This window comes from Vombatus ursinus, unplaced genomic scaffold (assembly GCF_900497805.2).
Source record: "Vombatus ursinus unplaced genomic scaffold, bare-nosed wombat genome assembly UNPS02014778.1, whole genome shotgun sequence".
NCBI classification, from domain to species: domain Eukaryota; kingdom Metazoa; phylum Chordata; class Mammalia; order Diprotodontia; family Vombatidae; genus Vombatus; species Vombatus ursinus.
In genome coordinates this window covers 22,585,068-22,604,240 of record NW_020954556.1, presented here as the reverse complement: position 1 = coordinate 22,604,240, position 19,173 = coordinate 22,585,068, and the positions used below count along the sequence as shown (strand labels likewise).

The 19,173-nt window shown below is 37.4% G+C and overlaps 1 protein-coding gene across 2 annotated transcripts; it reads left to right on the top strand.

The window, feature by feature from the left end:
- The first annotated feature begins 706 nt into the window (after positions 1 to 706).
- ETAA1 (ETAA1, ATR kinase activator) lies at positions 707 to 12,637 on the top strand. Of its 2 annotated transcripts, none has more exons than XM_027865413.1 (6): positions 707 to 1,067; positions 2,045 to 2,182; positions 2,441 to 2,517; positions 7,151 to 7,263; positions 7,504 to 9,614; positions 11,920 to 12,637. In XM_027865413.1, exons 1-6 carry the CDS (start codon positions 857 to 859, stop codon positions 12,036 to 12,038), a joined length of 2,769 nt encoding a protein of 922 aa, XP_027721214.1. In that variant the 5' UTR covers positions 707 to 856; the 3' UTR covers positions 12,039 to 12,637. The 2 variants fall into 2 exon arrangements, with proteins under 2 accessions (XP_027721214.1, XP_027721215.1); XM_027865414.1 differs by having other exon boundaries at positions 1,028 to 1,048.
- The last annotated feature ends 6,536 nt before the right edge of the window (positions 12,638 to 19,173 follow it).

Below are 19,173 nucleotides of genomic sequence, written 5' to 3'. Positions count from 1 at the left end.
ACCTGCATGTAGAAAAACATACACAGTGAGTATGTATATGTAAGTTCACATAGAAAGACATATACATAGTACGGATAAGATATTAGATATATACGTACACACACAATCTCCTAATCTATATACTTTCCCCAACAAAATGTTAATTCCACGAGGTCTGAGACCACGGCTTGTTTTTGTATGCCCATTACAATGAATGCGGTGTTCCGGACTCACTAAGACCCAGATTCAATTTCTAGCTGTGTAGCCCTAGTCAAGTGACTTAACCTGTGTGTAAAATTTCTCATGTCATAAAAAGCTGCATAACCACGTAGCTAGAGTATTAAACATGTGTATACTGTGGGGGGGGGGCGGGGGTCGGTATGAATATGTGCTTTGCAAACTTTAAAGCTCTTTATAAACGTCAGCTATTATTGTTGTTGTATTGGACTGAATAGTTAGCCACAGGAGGCCCTCGGGATTAGGGGAGAACATGGCACAACACACTCAGTGCCACCAGGCAGATGGGTGAGAGCAGGATAGGGTTAGAGACCGAGAAGGGGGAGGGGTGAAGCCCCTCCACTCTTCCGGCAACTTGAGAGAGCTCTCCCCCCCTCCCCCCAGCAGCTCCCGAGGCTGCGTGCGTATGTCTGCACGACTCTGACGTAAGGCACTCGTCCCGCCCTCCTGTGAGCGGCAGCCAATCGTCAGCTTCCCTTTAAGCCGCCGGTCTGGTCAAGATGGCGAAGGCACTCGCGGAGGCCCCCGCTTGGTGGTAGTGCCGGTGTTCCTCCCCCGCCCCCACCTCCCGGGAAAGATGTGAAGGGAGAAGAAAGAGAAAGAGTGCGCGGCGGGAGGGGGAGGCCCCGGCTGAGGGACGATGCTGAGTCGGCGGAGGAAGCTCGGGGAATCGCCCGGCCCCAAAGGGTCGCCGGCCCCGCCGCCTCCGCCGACGCCGCCGACCCCCTTGGCCGGGGACGAGGAGAGGACGCTCCGTGGCCCCGGGCGGCGGCTGCGGGGCCGGCGGCGGGCGCTGAGAGAAGTGGCCCAGGCTTCGGAGAGCTGCGCTCCTGTCAGTAAAAGTGCCGAGGGTGAGGCCTTGGGCGGCCCAGCCGCCGCGGGGCCGCTGCTGCTACTGCAGGGAGGCAGGCCGCACGCGCGCCGCCAGGGTGCGGGGAGGGGGGCGTTCGGCTCGTTCGCTCAGGAAACACCCCCATCCCCTCCCCCGCGCCAGCCTTCCCCGTGCCTGAGCCGCCGTGCGGCCCCGCTGCGGCGACGCGGCCCCTCGGCGGACGCCGGGCCTGGGGCCCCGCGGTTTCCGGTCGGTTTGTTGGGGGAGGGAAGGAAGCCTCCCTGGCCCGCCGGGTGCCCGAACCTAGATGCTGGTTTGAGCAGCGTTGGGATGGGTGGGTCCTGGGGAAGAAGGGCCGCATACCCGCCCCAGCCAACCCTCCCCCAAGTGCGAGTTAGGAATTCGCCTTCATTTGCATCACTTAGTAGCAAACTGCCGACTGTTGAGGGTCACTGTCACTTGAACGCGTTTCTTATTCTTTTAAATTTGCCTTAGAGCATGGCCTTAGTGAGCCATTAGGTCATAAGTTCAAAGGTGGGAAAAAAATCCATTTCATTTGCATACAACGCTTGATAGAAGACTGTGACTAATTCTTAAATTGGGGGGAGTATCTTTCTGATTCTTGAAATAATAAGAGTATTCCAAAATATTTTTGATTGGCCTCAATGCCCCAACATTCGTTGATAATAAATAAGGAACTGCTGAGTTTTACACTTAAATAGATACATACGTTTGATAACATGACTGCACTCAAATAATGTATCTGGCTAGAGATGCAGAAATATTTAAATTTGCTTGGTGTTTATGCACTGAATATATAAAATATTGCAACCTTCATCATTATAATGATCCTGTTTTGGAAGTAAATGATCAGCAATGATTAGCCTATCTACAAAGTAACTGAATCAAAGCCATTTAGTCATTGTATCACTTTTATATGAAGTAACCCTTTAAATGCAATAATGTTTATTTTAATTATATTTTATATTTATACAGAAATGTGCTTGTATAAAACTCCAAAGAGATTGTTGCAATCCAGTTTTCGATCACCTGTCTTCAGTTCCCCTTGTAATGATACTGATGGACAACAAGAAATATTTTGGGATCCAAATTCTCCAACAACTTGTCAATTAGGTAACTTGTAATTGGAAATATTTTATATAGAACTGATTTTTGATAATATTTGATAATTGGGTTTGAGTGACAGTTTTTTTGATAAATGTCAGAAACTTGTACAGAGCAAATATTTTTATGACAATATTGATCTTTTTCATCAAAAGCATACTATGGTATGGGGTAGTCATGGACTTAAGGCATACTACTTAAATCCCTTTTCAAGGAGTCTTAGTATATGTTCTTTTATAACTTACAGAATTTTTTTTTCATTTTTAGATGAAAGAAGAAATAAACAGCTTGACAGGAGATGTAGTGTTGCAATTTCAGATATTGTTAACCGTATTGCTCCTCAGGTAAATAAAATTCAATAGTTTTACAGTTTATTCCTAAAGCCCTTATTAACTCAGTATCTCTAGTTAAGTCACTTAATCTCTGGAAGCCTCACTTCCCTCAGGAAAATGGATATCATCCTTATGCTGTCTCCTTTGTAAACCATGAAACACTATATGGTCATTAAGTAGGAAACGGTTTCCCAACATTATGTTGCCCTTCATACAAATAATTATTTCCCTTCCTCTATACGTTTCTTCATATTAAAATAATGGCAGGAAAGATTGATACTTGGTAGATCTGTGTTCTCAGTTCTACTTGTAAGGGATGTTTCAGGATTCTTGTTTAGCTGCCAGTTGGACTAAATGACCTTTGTGGTCCCAACTCTGAAATTCTGTGTTTGGCATATGTTAGTCAGATTATATAAACACTGTCAAAATCCCTTTGCTTTTTTAAAAATTGATTGTTATGTTTTTCAAATTATTTGATAGAACAGCAAAAATTACATTTAAAAATCATCTTGAAGTATTTGCCTACACTTATACCAAATCCACCATCTATCTACTCAAAAATGTTGTTCTTAATACTGATTCTTAAAGACCTTAGTAGTGTGTTAGGATCTTTTATCAAATGAAACACTTTTCACAAAAATTGTATTTCTCTCTTCTCGATGTAGTTCCTGTTACTAGTGTGAGTGATGTTAAAGTTAATTGCTAAAACTATAGACAACATAAAATACCTGGGAGTATACCTGCCAAGTTTAATGTAGGAACTCTATGAACATAATTATTAAACACTTTTTTTATTCAAATTAAGTCAGATTTAAATTATTGGAGAAATATTCATTGGTCATGGGTGGGCCAAGCCAATATAATAAAAGTGACAATTCTACCTAAGCTAATCTTATTCAGTGCCATCTCAATTAAATTACCAAAAAAAAAATTTTTGAGCTAAAGAAATAAAAACAAAATTCATTTGGAAAAATGAAAGTTCAAAAATATAAAAGGAATTAATGAATATATATGTATGTATGTATTTATGTATAGGAAAGAGGTTTAGCAGTACCAGATCTTTGATTCTATTATAAATTAGTAATTATCAAAACTGTCTGGTACTGGCTAAGAAATGATGGATCAGTGGAATAGAATAGATATATAATACACAGTAGTGAATGATTATGGTAACCTTGATTAATGTAAAGATTTAAGCTTTGGGGATAAGAATTCACTACTTGGTAAAAAAAAAAAAATAAATTTGTTGGGAAAACTGGGAAGCAGTTTGGCAGAAACTAGGTATAGACCAGTATCTTAGCCCATTTACCAAGATAAGGTCAAAGTGGATACATGACCTAGACATAAAGGGAGGTATCATAAGTAAATTAGAAGAACATTACCTGTCAGACATATGGATAAGAGAAGAATTTATGGATAAACAATAGAGAGCATTATGAGATACAAAATGGATATTTTTATTAAATTAAAACATTGTAAAAAAAAGTTGGCTAAATATCTGTAATGTCAGTAATCAATTAAATCACTTAATATACATTCTATTAGATTGTCATAGTAATAGCAACAAATCAGTGGAAGATTCCTTTTGTCTTACAACTAAGCATTTATATCCACCTTTTTGCAGTTTTCTATAGGGTAACCACACTGAAAGAAGCATGGTGTATATTTACTAGTAGGCAATTTATGTGCCTCTTGCAATTGGTTATTGTATTTTGTCCATAAATCATAGTTAGCATCCTTAATACATGGTTATAAGAGATCATTGGCAATTTAATGGGGGAGACAGGAGAGTGAAAGAATTTTCTTGGATCCTATAAAATACCTGAAATTATAAATAAGCTCTGTATCCTATATTTGTCGTATAAATTCATTTTACAAATAGTGTATTAGTTAAATAGCATTTATGCCATATTACCATTTTCCCTATAAGTTAACAAAAAGATCATCAATTTTGTGTATTTCACATGAAACAAAGAAGCACAATAAAATGTTTTTAGATTGGACAGCCTAAACTTTGATAGATATCTGAGTAAAGTAATGGTTACCTTACCTAAATGAACCTGAAATTATAACATAACTCACATAAAGAAGTGGCAGCAGCATGAATTTTTCCTTTTAAATTTTAATTTACTTTATTGTTTATTTTTTTAATTTTTTTTATGATTTTTAAATTTATGAGCTTAAATATAAAAAAAGCATTTTCGTGTATTCTGAACACAAATAGGTAATTGTTATGAAAGTTTCAATTTCACTTTTTTAAAAAAAGTTCATAATAAATTCTATACATTACTTTCAGAAATATCTGTGCTTCTGAAGTTCTTTCTGGTCTCTTCTGTGCATTTTTTAGAATGTTTCAGTGGCCTTTTGGGGCCATCACTATTGCGTTTTTTTCCTCCCCTATTAAAAACTCGGAGAAAGCAAAAAAAAGGAAACTAAACTGGTAACAAATAATCACAGTCCAGCAAAACTAAAATACACAATGGTCGTATCTCTTTCTTCACTTTATGTCATCACCTTTGTGTCAGGAGGTGGGTATTGTGCTTCGTCATATTTCTTCTGGTGACATGGTTGGTTGTTACTTTGATCAGTTTTTTTTTTACCTTACTGCTAGCCTTATATAAAATGTTTTTCCCTGTAAGATTCTGCTCAGCTTTTCAGGTTAAGTTATTCATAATTGTAATTTCAGAATTGACTGTCTACACAATGTTGGCCAATTTTCAGTGGCTAGTTGTTGCCAAGAGTATCTCCCTAACTCTTTTTAGAATGATATGGTAATGCTACCCTCTTTAGAAACATACAAGATTCCATAGATAGCTGTGGGCCAATTTTGAGGTAAATTAAAAATGACATTTGCCACCCTTCCACCAATTCTACTTAGACTTCTCCTAATACCCCCTTTATCCCCTTTGGTCATTCTTATTAAAATAAAATAAGGTGCTGTCTCTTATTTTTAAAAAGAATTTTACTAGTTAACTCATCCAAAATGGTTGAGAGAATATCAGTCAGTGTTCAGGAAGTATTTTTAGGAAAACAGCCCATCATGTTCCTTAAAACATATTTGTAAGTACATACTTAATTTGTCCTGCCTCTTCTCCCTCCCCAGTTGGTATGTATACTAGTAAATTCTGTATGGAGGCACATAATTAACATGTACCCACATACCTCCACATATAAAAAGCAGTGTCTAAGAACCTTTCTCAGGTTGATGACTTTTTTTTTTCTTTTTTGGTGAGGCAGTTGGGGCTAAATGAGTTGCTTAGAGTCACACAGATAGTGTCAGGTGTCTGAGGCCACATTTGAACTCAGATCGTCCTGACTCAAGGGCTGGTATTCGATTCACTGTACCACGTAGCTGCCCCTAAGGTTGATGCTTTCTGAGAAATACCTTTCAGAAATGCTGCTTTTTGCTTTTAATGACTTGAGTTGCTTTTATACATGTTTAAGATTTGTAATCTACTGTTAAATTGTAATCTGCTATCGTATCAGACACAAATAATGGCAGCCAGCTCTCCAGTCCTAGGCAGCTAGGTTACAGTAGCTAGAGTGCTGGATTTGCAGACAGGAATACCTGAACTCAGATCCCACCTCAGATACTAGCAGTGTGATGTTGAGCAAGTCACATCATTTCCTGAGTCTCAAATTTTCTCAACTACAAAATGAAGATACTTACCTTACAAGTTGTTTTGAAGATCAAATTAGCAGGCATATAAAGCACTTTACAAACTCCCTTGTTTATCATAAATTTTTTATCAACATTAACCAAATATTCATGTTTTGTTTTGTAATTCCTGTTTAGGCATAATTTTTATTTTAAGGGTTATGAAAGTGTTTTAAGAACACATGGCAATTTGTTGGCACAGCTGAGACTAGAACTCACATTTCCTGACTTCTCATTCAGTACCCTTCCTGCATTTTACTACTTCATTCTCTACTATTTTTCCCATCCGAAATAGATAAACCCATAATGAAATACTTCAGCTGGGCATAGTGGTACATAATTATAATTTCTTTTAATAGAGAGGCCTAAGGTAGTGGATCACTGGAGCTTGGGAGTTCTGAGCTAGAGTAGGGTAAAATGGATTGGGTGTCCACACTAAGTTTGACACTGTTATGATTAGGGCCCATGAATAGATGCCTCCAGACTGCTTCAGTTGGCCCTGGTTGGAAATAAAGCGTGTTAGAGCTCTTAGAGCATGGGATTATTCCCTTCTGTAGCCATTGTAGTGCCAGGTTGGTTGAAATGGGGAAGCAGAGAGGGAGAGAGAGAGACTTAAGCTACATAAAATGAACTTACATTATGTTCGAGATGGATTTTACAAAATCTATATCATTTTTTCCCTTTCCTTTTTTTCAAGGCAATTGGGGTTAAGTGACTTGCCCAGGGTCACACAGCTAGTAAATGTCAAGTGTTTGGTTTGAGGCCACGTTTGAATTCAGGTCCTCCTGACTTCAGGGCCAGTGCGCTATCCGTTGCACCACCTAGCTGCCTCTTCCTTTCCTTTTCAACATTACTTACATCACCATTGTTTCATATTTCTAGGGAATTGTCTCTTTTCGTTATGTAAAAAAATAAGATATTTGTAATTCATACTGTTAGGACATTAAATGCAATCAGTTGTAAGCATTTTTTAATCTGATTTTCAAGGGTGAAAAACCAACAACGGACTCCCTTCTAGACATGTGGATTGGTGAAGGTGCAATTCCATGTACTCCTGGTATAACAAAAATAAAATCTAGAACAAGAACAAACTATGTAAAGTAAGTTCTACTTTGTTTTGTTTTTCTAAGCTAATAGGAACTGAGTAATTATTAAATATCTGTTTTAGGTATTAATATATTACCAGGTTTAATGTTTCTCCTTAGTTTTCTATTTTAAATTTAGTTTGAAGATATTGAGGTATTTAAGCTATACTAAAATATTTAACTTCAGTAATTTTAAAAAACTATGTTTATACTAGTTCCTAAGTATCTAAATTTTTCTTTACGGTTATTTTGCAGGTTTAAAGCACAAAGTAGTGAAGAAGAACTTATAAAATTGGCTAAACAATTTGATAAAAACATGGTGGAGCTAGATGTAAGACAGGAACGAGACAGTGAGACTCATAATTTTGTCCAGATAGTTTCAGAAGCACAGACTTTAAATAATTATAAAGATGATGCACAGATACAGGCTCTGCAGTCAGTCTCTGATGAAGTTTCTGAAGCAAATATTGTTGTGACAGTAAAAGGGAACTCCAATATCTCTGAACAAGAACAGTGTAAAAATACCATTCATCCTAATTTTGACCCAAATGCTGAAGCAGCCCTTACTGCTCTTTTTGATGGTTCGACTCAGAAGTGTAGTGGGCAGTTAAGCCAAGGTCTGTCGAGTGCTTCTTTTACTACCAGTCATAATGTCCATGGCAAGAATAACACTTTGAAAGAGGAGACAGACAATTCTGCTGAAACTGTGGTCACTGAGAAACACATGAATAAAATTTCATGCCAACAAAATCTGACCCCAGTGACAGTTACTACTGCACCAGACTCCCTTGTAATGGCAAAGTCAAATGTAACTTCCTCTATTGCAAAGTCAGAGATTAAGCCTGGGGAGATAGACATTGATTTTGGTGATGATGATGACTGGGAACGCATGGTAACTGATGACTCTTTTGTTATGCAAATTTCCCAAGCCCCTGAACTTTTAACTACTGATACTTCTCAGCCAACAGTTAAGAAAGATATCTGCTTGCTTGCTGCTAGTAAAAGTGATAAAACTAAGGTAGGAATAAATGGAGATTTGACTTCTGGTAAAAGTCTTTCAAAAAATTTACAAGATCTTCCTTCAGAGTCAAATAACAAAAATTTCCCTGATCCCGCCAAAGCTCTGTTTCCTCCAAAGCCAAATAATGAGCCTACGAAATTGGTACCTACTGAGAATGAAGTGAAATATGAGAGAATTTTCAGTAAGACAAGTTTTCCCACCAAAATTCCTGGTTATCCTGAGCTTTCAGTTGCATCTAATATCCAAAAGACAAAGGAGATTTACCCTAAATTTGGATCAAATATGAAAGTTTCTGCAAAGGAGTCTGCTTTGGTCACAAGGCATACCAATATTCAAATACAAACTGGGCGAGATGGCAAAAATCTACCAAACTGTTATCAGCTGTTTAATGTGTCTGCTAAAACAAATCCTAATAACCCTACAAGAATAGCTAATGAAACCAATTTTTGTAACTTATATCAGAAGGATGCACCAAAGCAGTGTTCTTCATTTGATGACTGGAATGATCCTAAGCTTGCTAGTGAAGTTATTGAAGCATGTCATGAATTAGAGAGGTCTTGGGATGCAGATGATGATGATGATGATGATGATTTGCTTTACCAAGCATGTGACCATGTAGAAAAGCTGACCCAGCAACAAGACTTGAAAAAAGACAGCCAACGTTCTGAAAATAAGCAAAAGGTCAATTATAATTCCTGTTTGGGGATGGAAACTAATTCAGTTACATCTGAAAAAGAACACCAGTTGCTGCAATATAAACATTTGAATACAGATAATATTTCTGCACGTGGAACATCATTGAGAGAAGTTATACAAACAGACAAGTTAGCATGTAGAGAAAGTACAAATTATGGAAATTCTGCAAATTCTACAGGTACTAAAAATCTGAGTAAAACCTACGAGTACCCAAATTATCAGAACAATAATCAACATGTTTCTTGGAATAATTGTAATGTTCCATCAGGGGTGAACAAGTCATCAGTTCTTATAGGAAATTTAAGTTTGGGAATAAGTTCAGGCCACACATGTACAGATATTCCTTCTTCAAGAAATTTACAGAATCAGAATCTTTCTCATAGTGTAGTAACAACCCAGACTCTTTGCCACGTTAACAAATCATCAACTCCAACATCCCCTGATTACTCTTTCACAAAGATTAAAAATCCTCAGACTCTTCCTCATTTTGGTCACAGTAGTATGCCATCAGGAAGCATGTCTGACACCAAAATTTTACAGCATTCAGAGAAAAACAAAACTCAGTTTGTAAATTCTTTATTTGGGGAGGCTATGCCGCAGCAACTTTTGAAGAGACAATTTTCTGAATCCTGTAAACTACCTACAAAAGGTATGTACAAAAACATTCTTTTAAGAACTGTTGTCTTAAGAGTATAATTGTCACACATGTTGTGGATAGATGTGAGGTATGAGAGATTTACAGCTGTAACTTTCAATCATCCAGCTATAATTCTATGTAGCAGAGAGAAGGTTGCATGTTTTCTACAAAGACAAATTCTATCAGGAGATTTTCTTCTTAAGACTTTCATTCAAATCCCACCACTAACTGTGTGACCTTAGAGAAGTCAATTAACTCTTTGTGCCTCAGTAAACTCCCTGGGATCATGGTGCCATGGGAAAAGCAGTAGATTTAAAGTCAGAGGGCCTGTATTTGAGGCTTGGATCTACCAGTTATTTACCTGTGTTGTCCTAGCATAACCTCTCAGGGTCTCAGTTTCCTCTTGCAGCACTAATTAAAAATAGCTGCTGATCTGAAATTGCTCTTGTATTAGAGATTAAGAGGACATTTCTGTAGTGCTTTGCAGTAAACTCTGAGATAATGCACTTTTGTGATGTATATTATAGAAACTTAAAAGGAAGGGCTGAGCTGAGGTGGGATGGAAATAATGGAAAATTATTTGTCTTGTACTTTTATTGGAAGTTAGTTCCAAAACCAAATGTTAATAGCATGCTGAATTGTTTGCCGTTTTGGATTAACCAACCGCCCCTGTTAATCCTACAAATATGGATGATTAAAAATTAACTATAATGTTTTTTTTTTAAACTTCTAAGTTTCTCTTAGTATTCATCTTATGTTCATTACTTGGCATTGAATCATTCTTATTATGAAGATTGTGATAAACTTTTAAGGGAAAAAATTTACTTTTGACAATAAAGGAAATAGACATAACAGGTATGACCTGGTCCTAGTTGTCAAGGCTATTTACTTACCAAAGACTGGTCCAATTTGTGTTAAAGTCGATGGAATTCTGACATTGTTACCCAGATGTTAGTATAAATTAAATTATTTTGTTGCTGATAATAGTAGGGATTTTTGTTTACTGCTTTGTAAAGCTAACATATATGAAGTAGACAACTTTATTCAGCAGTTATGCATATTCACAGAATATATTAAACATTGTAGTCTTTTATCAAAAAAGGAACATTCAAACCAGAAATATTTTTACTAATTTAAATATTATGGTTCTATAGAAAACACAAATTTCTGCCAGATTATGTTAATCCATTATTTTAAACTGTCGAGGATCTAACTCAAAATAAAATTCAGCTCACTTTTTTATGTTATTGTGAAAGTTTCAGAACTAAGTATTTGACATCAATATCTTTGAATCTCCTTACATGGTGGGGTTGAGTGTTAATTAAAGGGATTTTTTTTTCCCCTTCTTATCTGCTTTATTTGAAAAGACTTGGGCCAGTTTTCTAACATGGCTATCTGAAATCATATACCTAAAGTGTAGTATGCTATGTAGGAATACATTCATACTTCAATATAGATAAATACATTGTTTTAAGTTTTGCTTTAGATCCCTTAGATTTCTTTATTATGTTTTCTGACATTAATTTTAAGATGCTATTATGTACATTATAATCTTTGAATATCATCAGGTCATTCCAGGCAAGGGTTGTCTCTCCAAAAATGATGAAAAGAGTTGGAGTATATCTTGTATGCTTGTGTAGTGATGTAAAGTCTTGTACACTTGTACAATGATACAAAATGTGGTATGAAGGTAAAAGGAATTAGAAAAGTGAATTTTAAAACATTTTAAAAATAGACAAAGTGTTATAAATTTCACCTATTGCTTTGACCCTGACAGATCAACAAGTGGTCAAAATTATAGTTATCAAGATAACTAATCTTAAAAATCACTCTAAACAATTCTTTCCTGAGCATCAAATTAATGCTTGATTTTGAAAGCCTTTTGGAGAAAAAAGGTTGTAAAAATAGTATCTCCCAACAGGAGAATATCAGGTTTTTAAAGTTCTTGCACCTGGTGCAGTGTTTTGTGCACAATGTAAGTGCACAAATATCGCAATTAAAAATTGAATTTTCACCTTTTGTAGTTCCAATTTACATTTTTAATATCATCTTCTGTAGAACAGAAACTAGATACACTTGGCCACAATTGGCGGGTAGTCAAATGTTATTTGAGTCAAGTTAATGGTTCCATTTTAGATGACTACCCATAGCAATGCAAAGACTATTCATTGGTTTTCCTTTCTCCTGTAGCACTCAACCTGTGTTTACCTCTGTTAGGTAAACCAGCATGGCAGATCTGAGTACAGAATAATAGTATTTGAAAAGGTACTTTCCAAATTCATTTTAAAAACTTAAAATTAGTCTTTTTAATTTGCAGAGGAAGAAGAAAAAAATAGAAAGTATTCCCCAGAAGAGATTCAGAGAAAGAGACAAGAAGCTCTGATTCGAAGAATGTCTAAAGCACGGACATCATTTGTGAATGCAGCACATACTTAATTTAATTTTCTGAATGGAAAAAATAGTTTGAAAGAGAAGACATGTTAAAGACTTTACATCTATCCTTGATAGCAAATATTGTTTGTTTTTTGGTTTCTCTATGAGAAATTTGATACAGATTGAAAAAACATAGACTTCTATTTTATTATTTAATGTTTACAATTGTAAACGAACTTTCCCTCCGAAATATATTCATACAGTAGTTAATAAAAGTTTTGCAAGGTCCAGAAAGGTTGCAAGATTTAAAGTGTTCATGTACATCTTAATTATGTACTATAAGTTTATGAGGAGAATTGTTAATAATTTTAAAGCTGTGATTGTGGAGAATCATCTCTGAGAGAGGTGAAACTTTTAAGTTTCATGAAACAGGTAGCCTTTTTCCTATTACAGAACTGGGGTCTTAGCAATATGATAAAGGTCTGGTTTTCTGATTTTCTTTTTTGTTCAGTATCTGATTTGCTTAATGTTTTTAATAAATTCTTGAATTTTCATTCTCCTTGTATTGGAGATGATAGAAATAAAGGATTTAATTCCATTGTATCTAATAAATATTTTCCACTTCAAACTTGAAATACATTTGAGTTTCAGAATCTCTTAAACATTGTTGCATTTGGAATTTTTTTCCATTCCTTTAAGAAACTGACCAGTTCAGTAGTCCAGTTTAAGAAGTCTGTGCTAGCTATAAAAGTATTCTAGCCAGCAGCATATGTATTGTGAACAAGGTAGAATACAGGGGAACCATCATCTTTATGTTTTGTTGAAGGCTAACCTGCTCTCTAGAGGAGGCATCCTTAATCTTTTTTTTTTTTCCCCTTTGGCAATCAATACTATGGACCTCTTCTCAGAATATCTTTTTTAAAATGCATAAAATACATTAGGGTTACAGAGGAAACCAGTTATGTTGAAATACACTTATCAAAACATTTATTTAGAAAGTTCACAGACCCCAGCTTAAGAACTTCTGCTCTAAAGTGCTGGAGAGTCCATAGATCTTCTTAAAGAGATGCTGTAGTGTCCCAGGGCTTGATGCAACAAATAAAATGCCATCCTTAGACAGAAGCATCTCAAGAACCTCCAATAAAGACCTCTATCTGAGGTTTTGTCTTCCCTGTTTTTGCCTCCCTTGATATTCATTATATCGTTAAGAGTAGGAGTAGAAACTAGATTTGTTAATTTATTGGCATAGGGAAGTACCAGGAGAAGAAACTCCCCAAATTGATGCAGTATAGCCCCTTCTCTGGACGTTCTAGTCTTAAAAGAAGTTGTCTAAACCCTGAAGTGCTTCTTAAACTTCAACCCACAGAGTGGTAAAGGGCTCACAAGTAGAAAAAGTTTAAGAAGCCCTAGTCTAGAGCCCTAACAGGTTAAGTGATTTGCATGCCACAGTCTGTGTCAGAGGCAGTAATTGAACTGAGGTCTGCCTAGCCTCTAGGTTTCTACTTTACCATGCTACACAAATACATTATAATGTATTTCTCTGGATGTATCAGAATCTCCCATGGTATGTATGAATGATCCTTAGTTTGAGGAGGATCTTTTAAAGGCTGTATTTCCTCAGGTGCTTTTAAAAAAAAAAGTCAACTGACAGGTACAGCAGGATTATATTCTCTATAGCTGTCACCACATTTTTACTATCCGTTTCAGTATCCATTGTACAATATGAAGAAGATCTTCCTAAGCCTGATTCTTCATATAAAATGAGAAATAATGTTACCCCCTTCACAAGTTTGTAAGGAAAGTACTCTAAAGTGATTGTGAAAATAGGATATGGGAGAAGGCCCACTTTTGCAAATGGCAGTCTATAGGAAACCATGTTATCAGCTAAAGTACTGACTGTACATCTATTATAGCTAATTCATTGATTTATAGATGTTAAAGACCACCTGATAACCTTTCTCTTGGTTATTTTGGTTTTTTAACATCTGAAAGTTCTTGAGGCAGAAATCAGACAAAGTGGCAAAAGGGAAAGGAGTTGTTTAGTAGTCATGTATTGCCTTCCGATTGCTCAGGAAAAGTAAAGCTAGCTTTAGTTGGGAAATCCTATGTATATGGTGGTGTTTACCAATAAGCCCACTTTAGAGAACTGTTCATCTGGAATATAATATAATGACAATTAGTTGCGTCCTTTTATAAAAAATGACAACTCATTTTAAGTTTTATTAACAAATCTATTTTCTTTCCCTCAATGAAATAGAAAAAAAAATAAACTAACAAATTCTGTGTAATGAATATGCAGTTTCCTCGAGTTCTTCTGACAAAGGGGTATAAAGGTTATAATAATGCCTTGTCATGAAAATGGAAAGAGTATATTAGAAAAAGCTATTTGGATTAGTTGGTATGAAATAAATATGGTAAATTTATGTGGTGATAAACTAGTAGAATGCAAAGTCCCCACTGGTAAGGACTTCTTTCTCTCTGGCCCCTATGTAGTGCTGGCAGTTTTTCCTTAAAGACAAATGAAGATCATCAATATTTTCCAGCTTCCCACTTTGGTAGAAACTCGCAGGTCTATCATAAAAGTTGATCCCCCTAGCACTAAGTAAGTATATACTTCTGACCTAAACACCTCCAGAGGAAGGGGGAATACTTGACATCTGTTGGACATACTCTAATACGCCACTTTTCTGTTACACTTAACTACATGCCAGAAAATGTGAAAGTATAGCTTAGATGATTAGGACATTCCCCAGAAGCAATTTCCTCTTGTATACCAAAGTAAAGAGTGAACCCAGTGCTTCAATGGAGAAGAAAGAATTCTATTTCATCACATTCCACCATACGAATGAAAGGAGAGGGAAACGATCTCTGCCCCATACCCTTTGAGTAAGTTTAATCAACTGTCTAGAATAAAAAGATGATACAAAAGATGGCAGGGGCTGGAGTGAGTAGCTGTAACCAGTTTAGAGTCTTATACCCATCTAGATAGCTTAGTTTGAAAAGACTAAGTGAGCTGACCTGAAGTTTTTTTGAGTACACATTAAGTGTTGGAATATCTGTAAGAGAAGCCCACATGCCTATTTTACATAGACCCCTGGTCCTTTAATAATTTTTTTTAAATTTCTCATCTTGCTGATGCTGGATGGGAGAGGTTGGGTTGGGTGAAGACCCTCTTAAGAATGTTAACCTCCCCACCAGAAAGGCTTCTCAGGAAGAATAGGAGTAATTCTGATTTATTCTGTCTTCAGTTAAAGATAGGTTAACCCTGTAGTATGCTGTTATTAAGAAAAATACTCATCAAGCCTTGAAGCATTCAAGGATATAGAATTTCAAAGACAGCTTGCTTTCTGGGGATCGTGCCGTTTTCCCTGAGACTTACGGAGAATTACAGTGGTTTCAGGGTCTCTTGTGGCCCTACGGGTGGAAAGATTAAAAAAGTCAGTAGAGTAAATCTGGTTTAAAATATAGAAAGTGGTCCAATCAAGAGTGAGGTTTTGGAATTGGTAGTATACTGGAAAGAGTATTAGCTGGTAGGCAACGTGCTTGGAAGTATGCTTTGAAGTATTCACATTGAGATAGATAATTTGAAAGCAGGAGCAACAAATCACCCCAGTGTCTTTGACAAAGGGTGAGCATAAGGCAAAATGCAAATTTGTTGTTGTCGTTGTTTGTTGTTTTGGTCAACACACTACACCAAAGTCACATAGTGAATAAGGAAAACAACCAGGATTCAAATCCAGGGAAATTCAATACTTCCCCTCCAGGTTGTTTACTATGTGCCAGGCACTGTGCTAAATACTTCAGATAGAAATGGAAGTTTCTACCCTTGGAGCTTACATTTTAATGGAAGAAGACAACGAAAAAGGAGGGAGGGATGAAAAAAGGATGGAGGCATGGTAGAGAAATCTAGATGGTCAGAACAGTTGGTAGGGGAATGAAGTATGGCTAGCATGGTCCTATCCTCAGAATGGAGGCCTCTGGAGGAAACTCAACAGTAACAAAATGAAGAGATATTCTAGAATCTAGAGTGACAAAGCAACTGAGTCATGGTAGCAAATTCCAGAAAGTTGGGGTGGAGGGGGAGTTGGAGGATGAAGGAAGCATGGCCATCCTGGGTTAAATCTCCAAAATGGAAACTCCCAGAAGGAATTCACCAATGGGAAGAGGGTGCCTGCATGAAGTATAGATGTTCCACAACAAGAAAATCCCTAGTACTAAAAGAAGTTCCTGGGTGAGAGAACAACTGAACCATGGTAAGAGAGTAGAAAGCACGACCTGGAGGGGAAGTATTGAATTTCCCTGGATTTGAATCCGGGTTGTTTTCCTTATTCACTGTGTGACTTTGGTGTAGTGTGTTGACCAAAACAAACAAACAACAACAAGAACAAATTTGCACTTTGCCTTATGCTCACCTTTTGTCAAAGACACTGGGGTGATTTGTTGCTCCTGCTTTCAAATTATCTATCTCAATGTGAATACTTCAGAGCATACTTCCAAGCACCTGTGGATTAAGACATCCGTGGGGAAAAGACAATATACGGGAAAGCTCAATCTTGGTGCTTTTACATTTTAGGGGCCAAACTTTGGGGCGCCATTTTTTTCACTTTAAGATCCATGCCTCAAGGACTTTGGACACCATTATTGGTTAGGGTCCCTAGTTTAAGATACTATCTTCATCAGTCCCTCCAATTAAAAATTTATATATTCCTTGTTCTTTCCCCATCTGTAAAGCATGTTGGAACTCTTCACGCTCTCAGATCCCCATCAAAGGTGGGGAAAGGGGAAAGGGGATCTTTTTCTCTTCCTTTGCCTTTCATTCAACAGTAAGCATATGGCAATGAGTGCATATGTTAACCTCGGTGAATCTGAGACTGGATCTCAAATCCACAGCTGCCTCTTTCACTTGTTTCCTTTCCCAAGCATTGGTAAAGGAATAGTGGTCCTGAGATGTATATTTCTAGGCTTGATGTTAACCTCATGATTTAAGAAACTGAGAGCTTCAGGTTCTGGATGCTGATTGCTAAGCAAGGAGAGGATCACAACTTCTTGGAGTAGATGACCACTGATGAAAGGAGCCATGCATACATGACTGGCCAAAATCTATGTATCTTTAAGGAGTTGAGAAAGGGTGTGAAACACCTGTTTAGAAGTTCCACAGTGGGGCCAGCTAGATGCAAGAGTGGATAGAGACCAGCTCTGGAATCAGGAGGACCTGAGTTCAAATCTGCCCATGTCTCCCCACTTACTCCAGCTCCTCTAGCTAGTCACCGTCCTCCATCTCTCTTCTACTTTGCAGTTAAACTTTGAGAAAGCTATCTACACCAGGTCTTTCCACTTTCTCTCCTTTCACTCTTTTAAAACCCCCTTCTTCAGCTGTCTGCAGCCTTGACATTGTTGATCACCCTATCTTCCTGGATATACTCTCCTTACTATTTTTTTTTTGATCTCCTCCCCTGATTCTTTTCCTACCTGCCTCGTTCTTGGTTTCCTTAGCAGGAAAATGTCTGCTACCTGTGGGTGTTCCCAAAGGTATGTCCTAAGCCCTCTTCTCTATCCTATCTAACTTGGTGATCTCATCATCTCCCATGGTTTCAGTTATCTTCTCTATGCAGATGATTCCCAAACATAAATTACCTGTTCCTACTATCTTCCCCGAGCTCCAGTTTCACATCTTTTGGACATCTCAAACTAGATGTTTCATAGGCATCTCAAACTCAATATGTCCAAAGCAGAACTGATTATCTCTCCCTCCAAACTCTTCTCTCTATCTAATGGTCCTATTACTCCCCAGGGCACCATCATTTTCTCAGTCACTCAGGCTCTTAACCTCAGTGACACCCTTGACTCCTTACTCATACTCACCCCCCCATCCAACTGCTTGTCAAGTCTTGTTATTTCTACCTTTCAAATATCTCTCATATACTCACTCTTCTTTCTATCCTCTGATAACTGCCACCATAACCTCCCACCTGGAGTATTTTAATAAGCTTCTGGTTGGTCTTTGTGCCTCAAGTCTCTCCATATTCCAATCCATCCTCCACTCAGCTTCCAGTGATTTCCTAAAATGCAGATTTTACCATATCATCTTTTTAACTCAGTAAACTCCAGTGTTCCCCTATTATCTCCAGGATCAAATATAAAATCCTGTTTGGCATGCCTTGGCCCCTTCCTACCTTTGCAAGCTTTTTATACCTTACTCTCATCGATCTCCTCTGTGGTCTAGAAACCCTGGACTACTTACTATTTCTCTACTCCATCTCCTAACTTGGTGCCTTTGCAGTTGCTGTTTCCTATTCCCTCACTCCTAGAATGCTCTCCCTCCTACAGAGGCTTTTCCTTATTTCTCCCCCCACCCTACAAACATACACATACATACACACGTTGCTAGTTCCTTCCCCCGAGATTATTTTCCATTTACACTGTGTGTGTGTGTGTGTGTGTGTGTGTGTAAAATGTGCATAGTAATTTGCACATTACCTCCCCCATTATACTTGGGGGTGGGAGGGAATCCTTGAGGGAAAAACAAAACAAAACATGTTTTTGTCTTTCTTTGTATTTCTCCCTAGCTTGGCACAGTGACTGGCACATATTAAGCACTTAACAAATGTTCGTTGAGTGACTGAGTCCACTGACTAGGGTGCATGGTACAGCTAGAAATTCCTTTGATGCCATTCTTCAAAATCTCTTTCACTACACTCTTTGATAAAGAGTTCCCTCTTCTCTTTGCCAAGACCAACCCCTCTATGTTCCCATTTGGTCCCATTTCTCTTAATCTTCTTCAGCAAATTGTCCCTACTATCTCTATCTATCGGCCCCTTTCTTGTTGCTTATAAATACTTCTATGTTCCCCTCATCCTTATGGAACTGTCGCTTGATCTTCTGTCATTGCTCATTTTTGTCTTACATCTCTCCTTCCCTTCTCTGCTAAATTCTCTTTTACTTGAAGGTTATTGCTTGTTGTCTGAGTATTAATTAGCCTGTTTTGCCTCAAAACTGATTTTTTTTAATTGTCAAGCATACTTTAGCTCTCCAGTGCAATTGATCCTGTTCATTATGAGAATAAATGATCCTTTGGATGCTTGATTTTCCCATACCACTAACCATCACAATGTCCTTAATGGTCATTGAAATGTGCTCTTTAAGCTCTACAATTTTTGTCTGTTTCCTTGGAATAATAACGATCCTTAATAATCATAGA

Bases quoted from the DNA above. Each gene is read 5' to 3' on its own strand.
- ETAA1 (XM_027865413.1), top strand. From the start codon at position 857: ATGCTGAGTCGGCGGAGGAAGCTCGGGGAATCGCCCGGCCCCAAAGGG. The intron at 1,068-2,044 runs GTGAGGCCTTGG...ATATTTATACAG, and splicing joins TGTCAGTAAAAGTGCCGAGG to AAATGTGCTTGTATAAAACT. The intron at 2,518-7,150 runs GTAAATAAAATT...CTGATTTTCAAG, and splicing joins TTAACCGTATTGCTCCTCAG to GGTGAAAAACCAACAACGGA.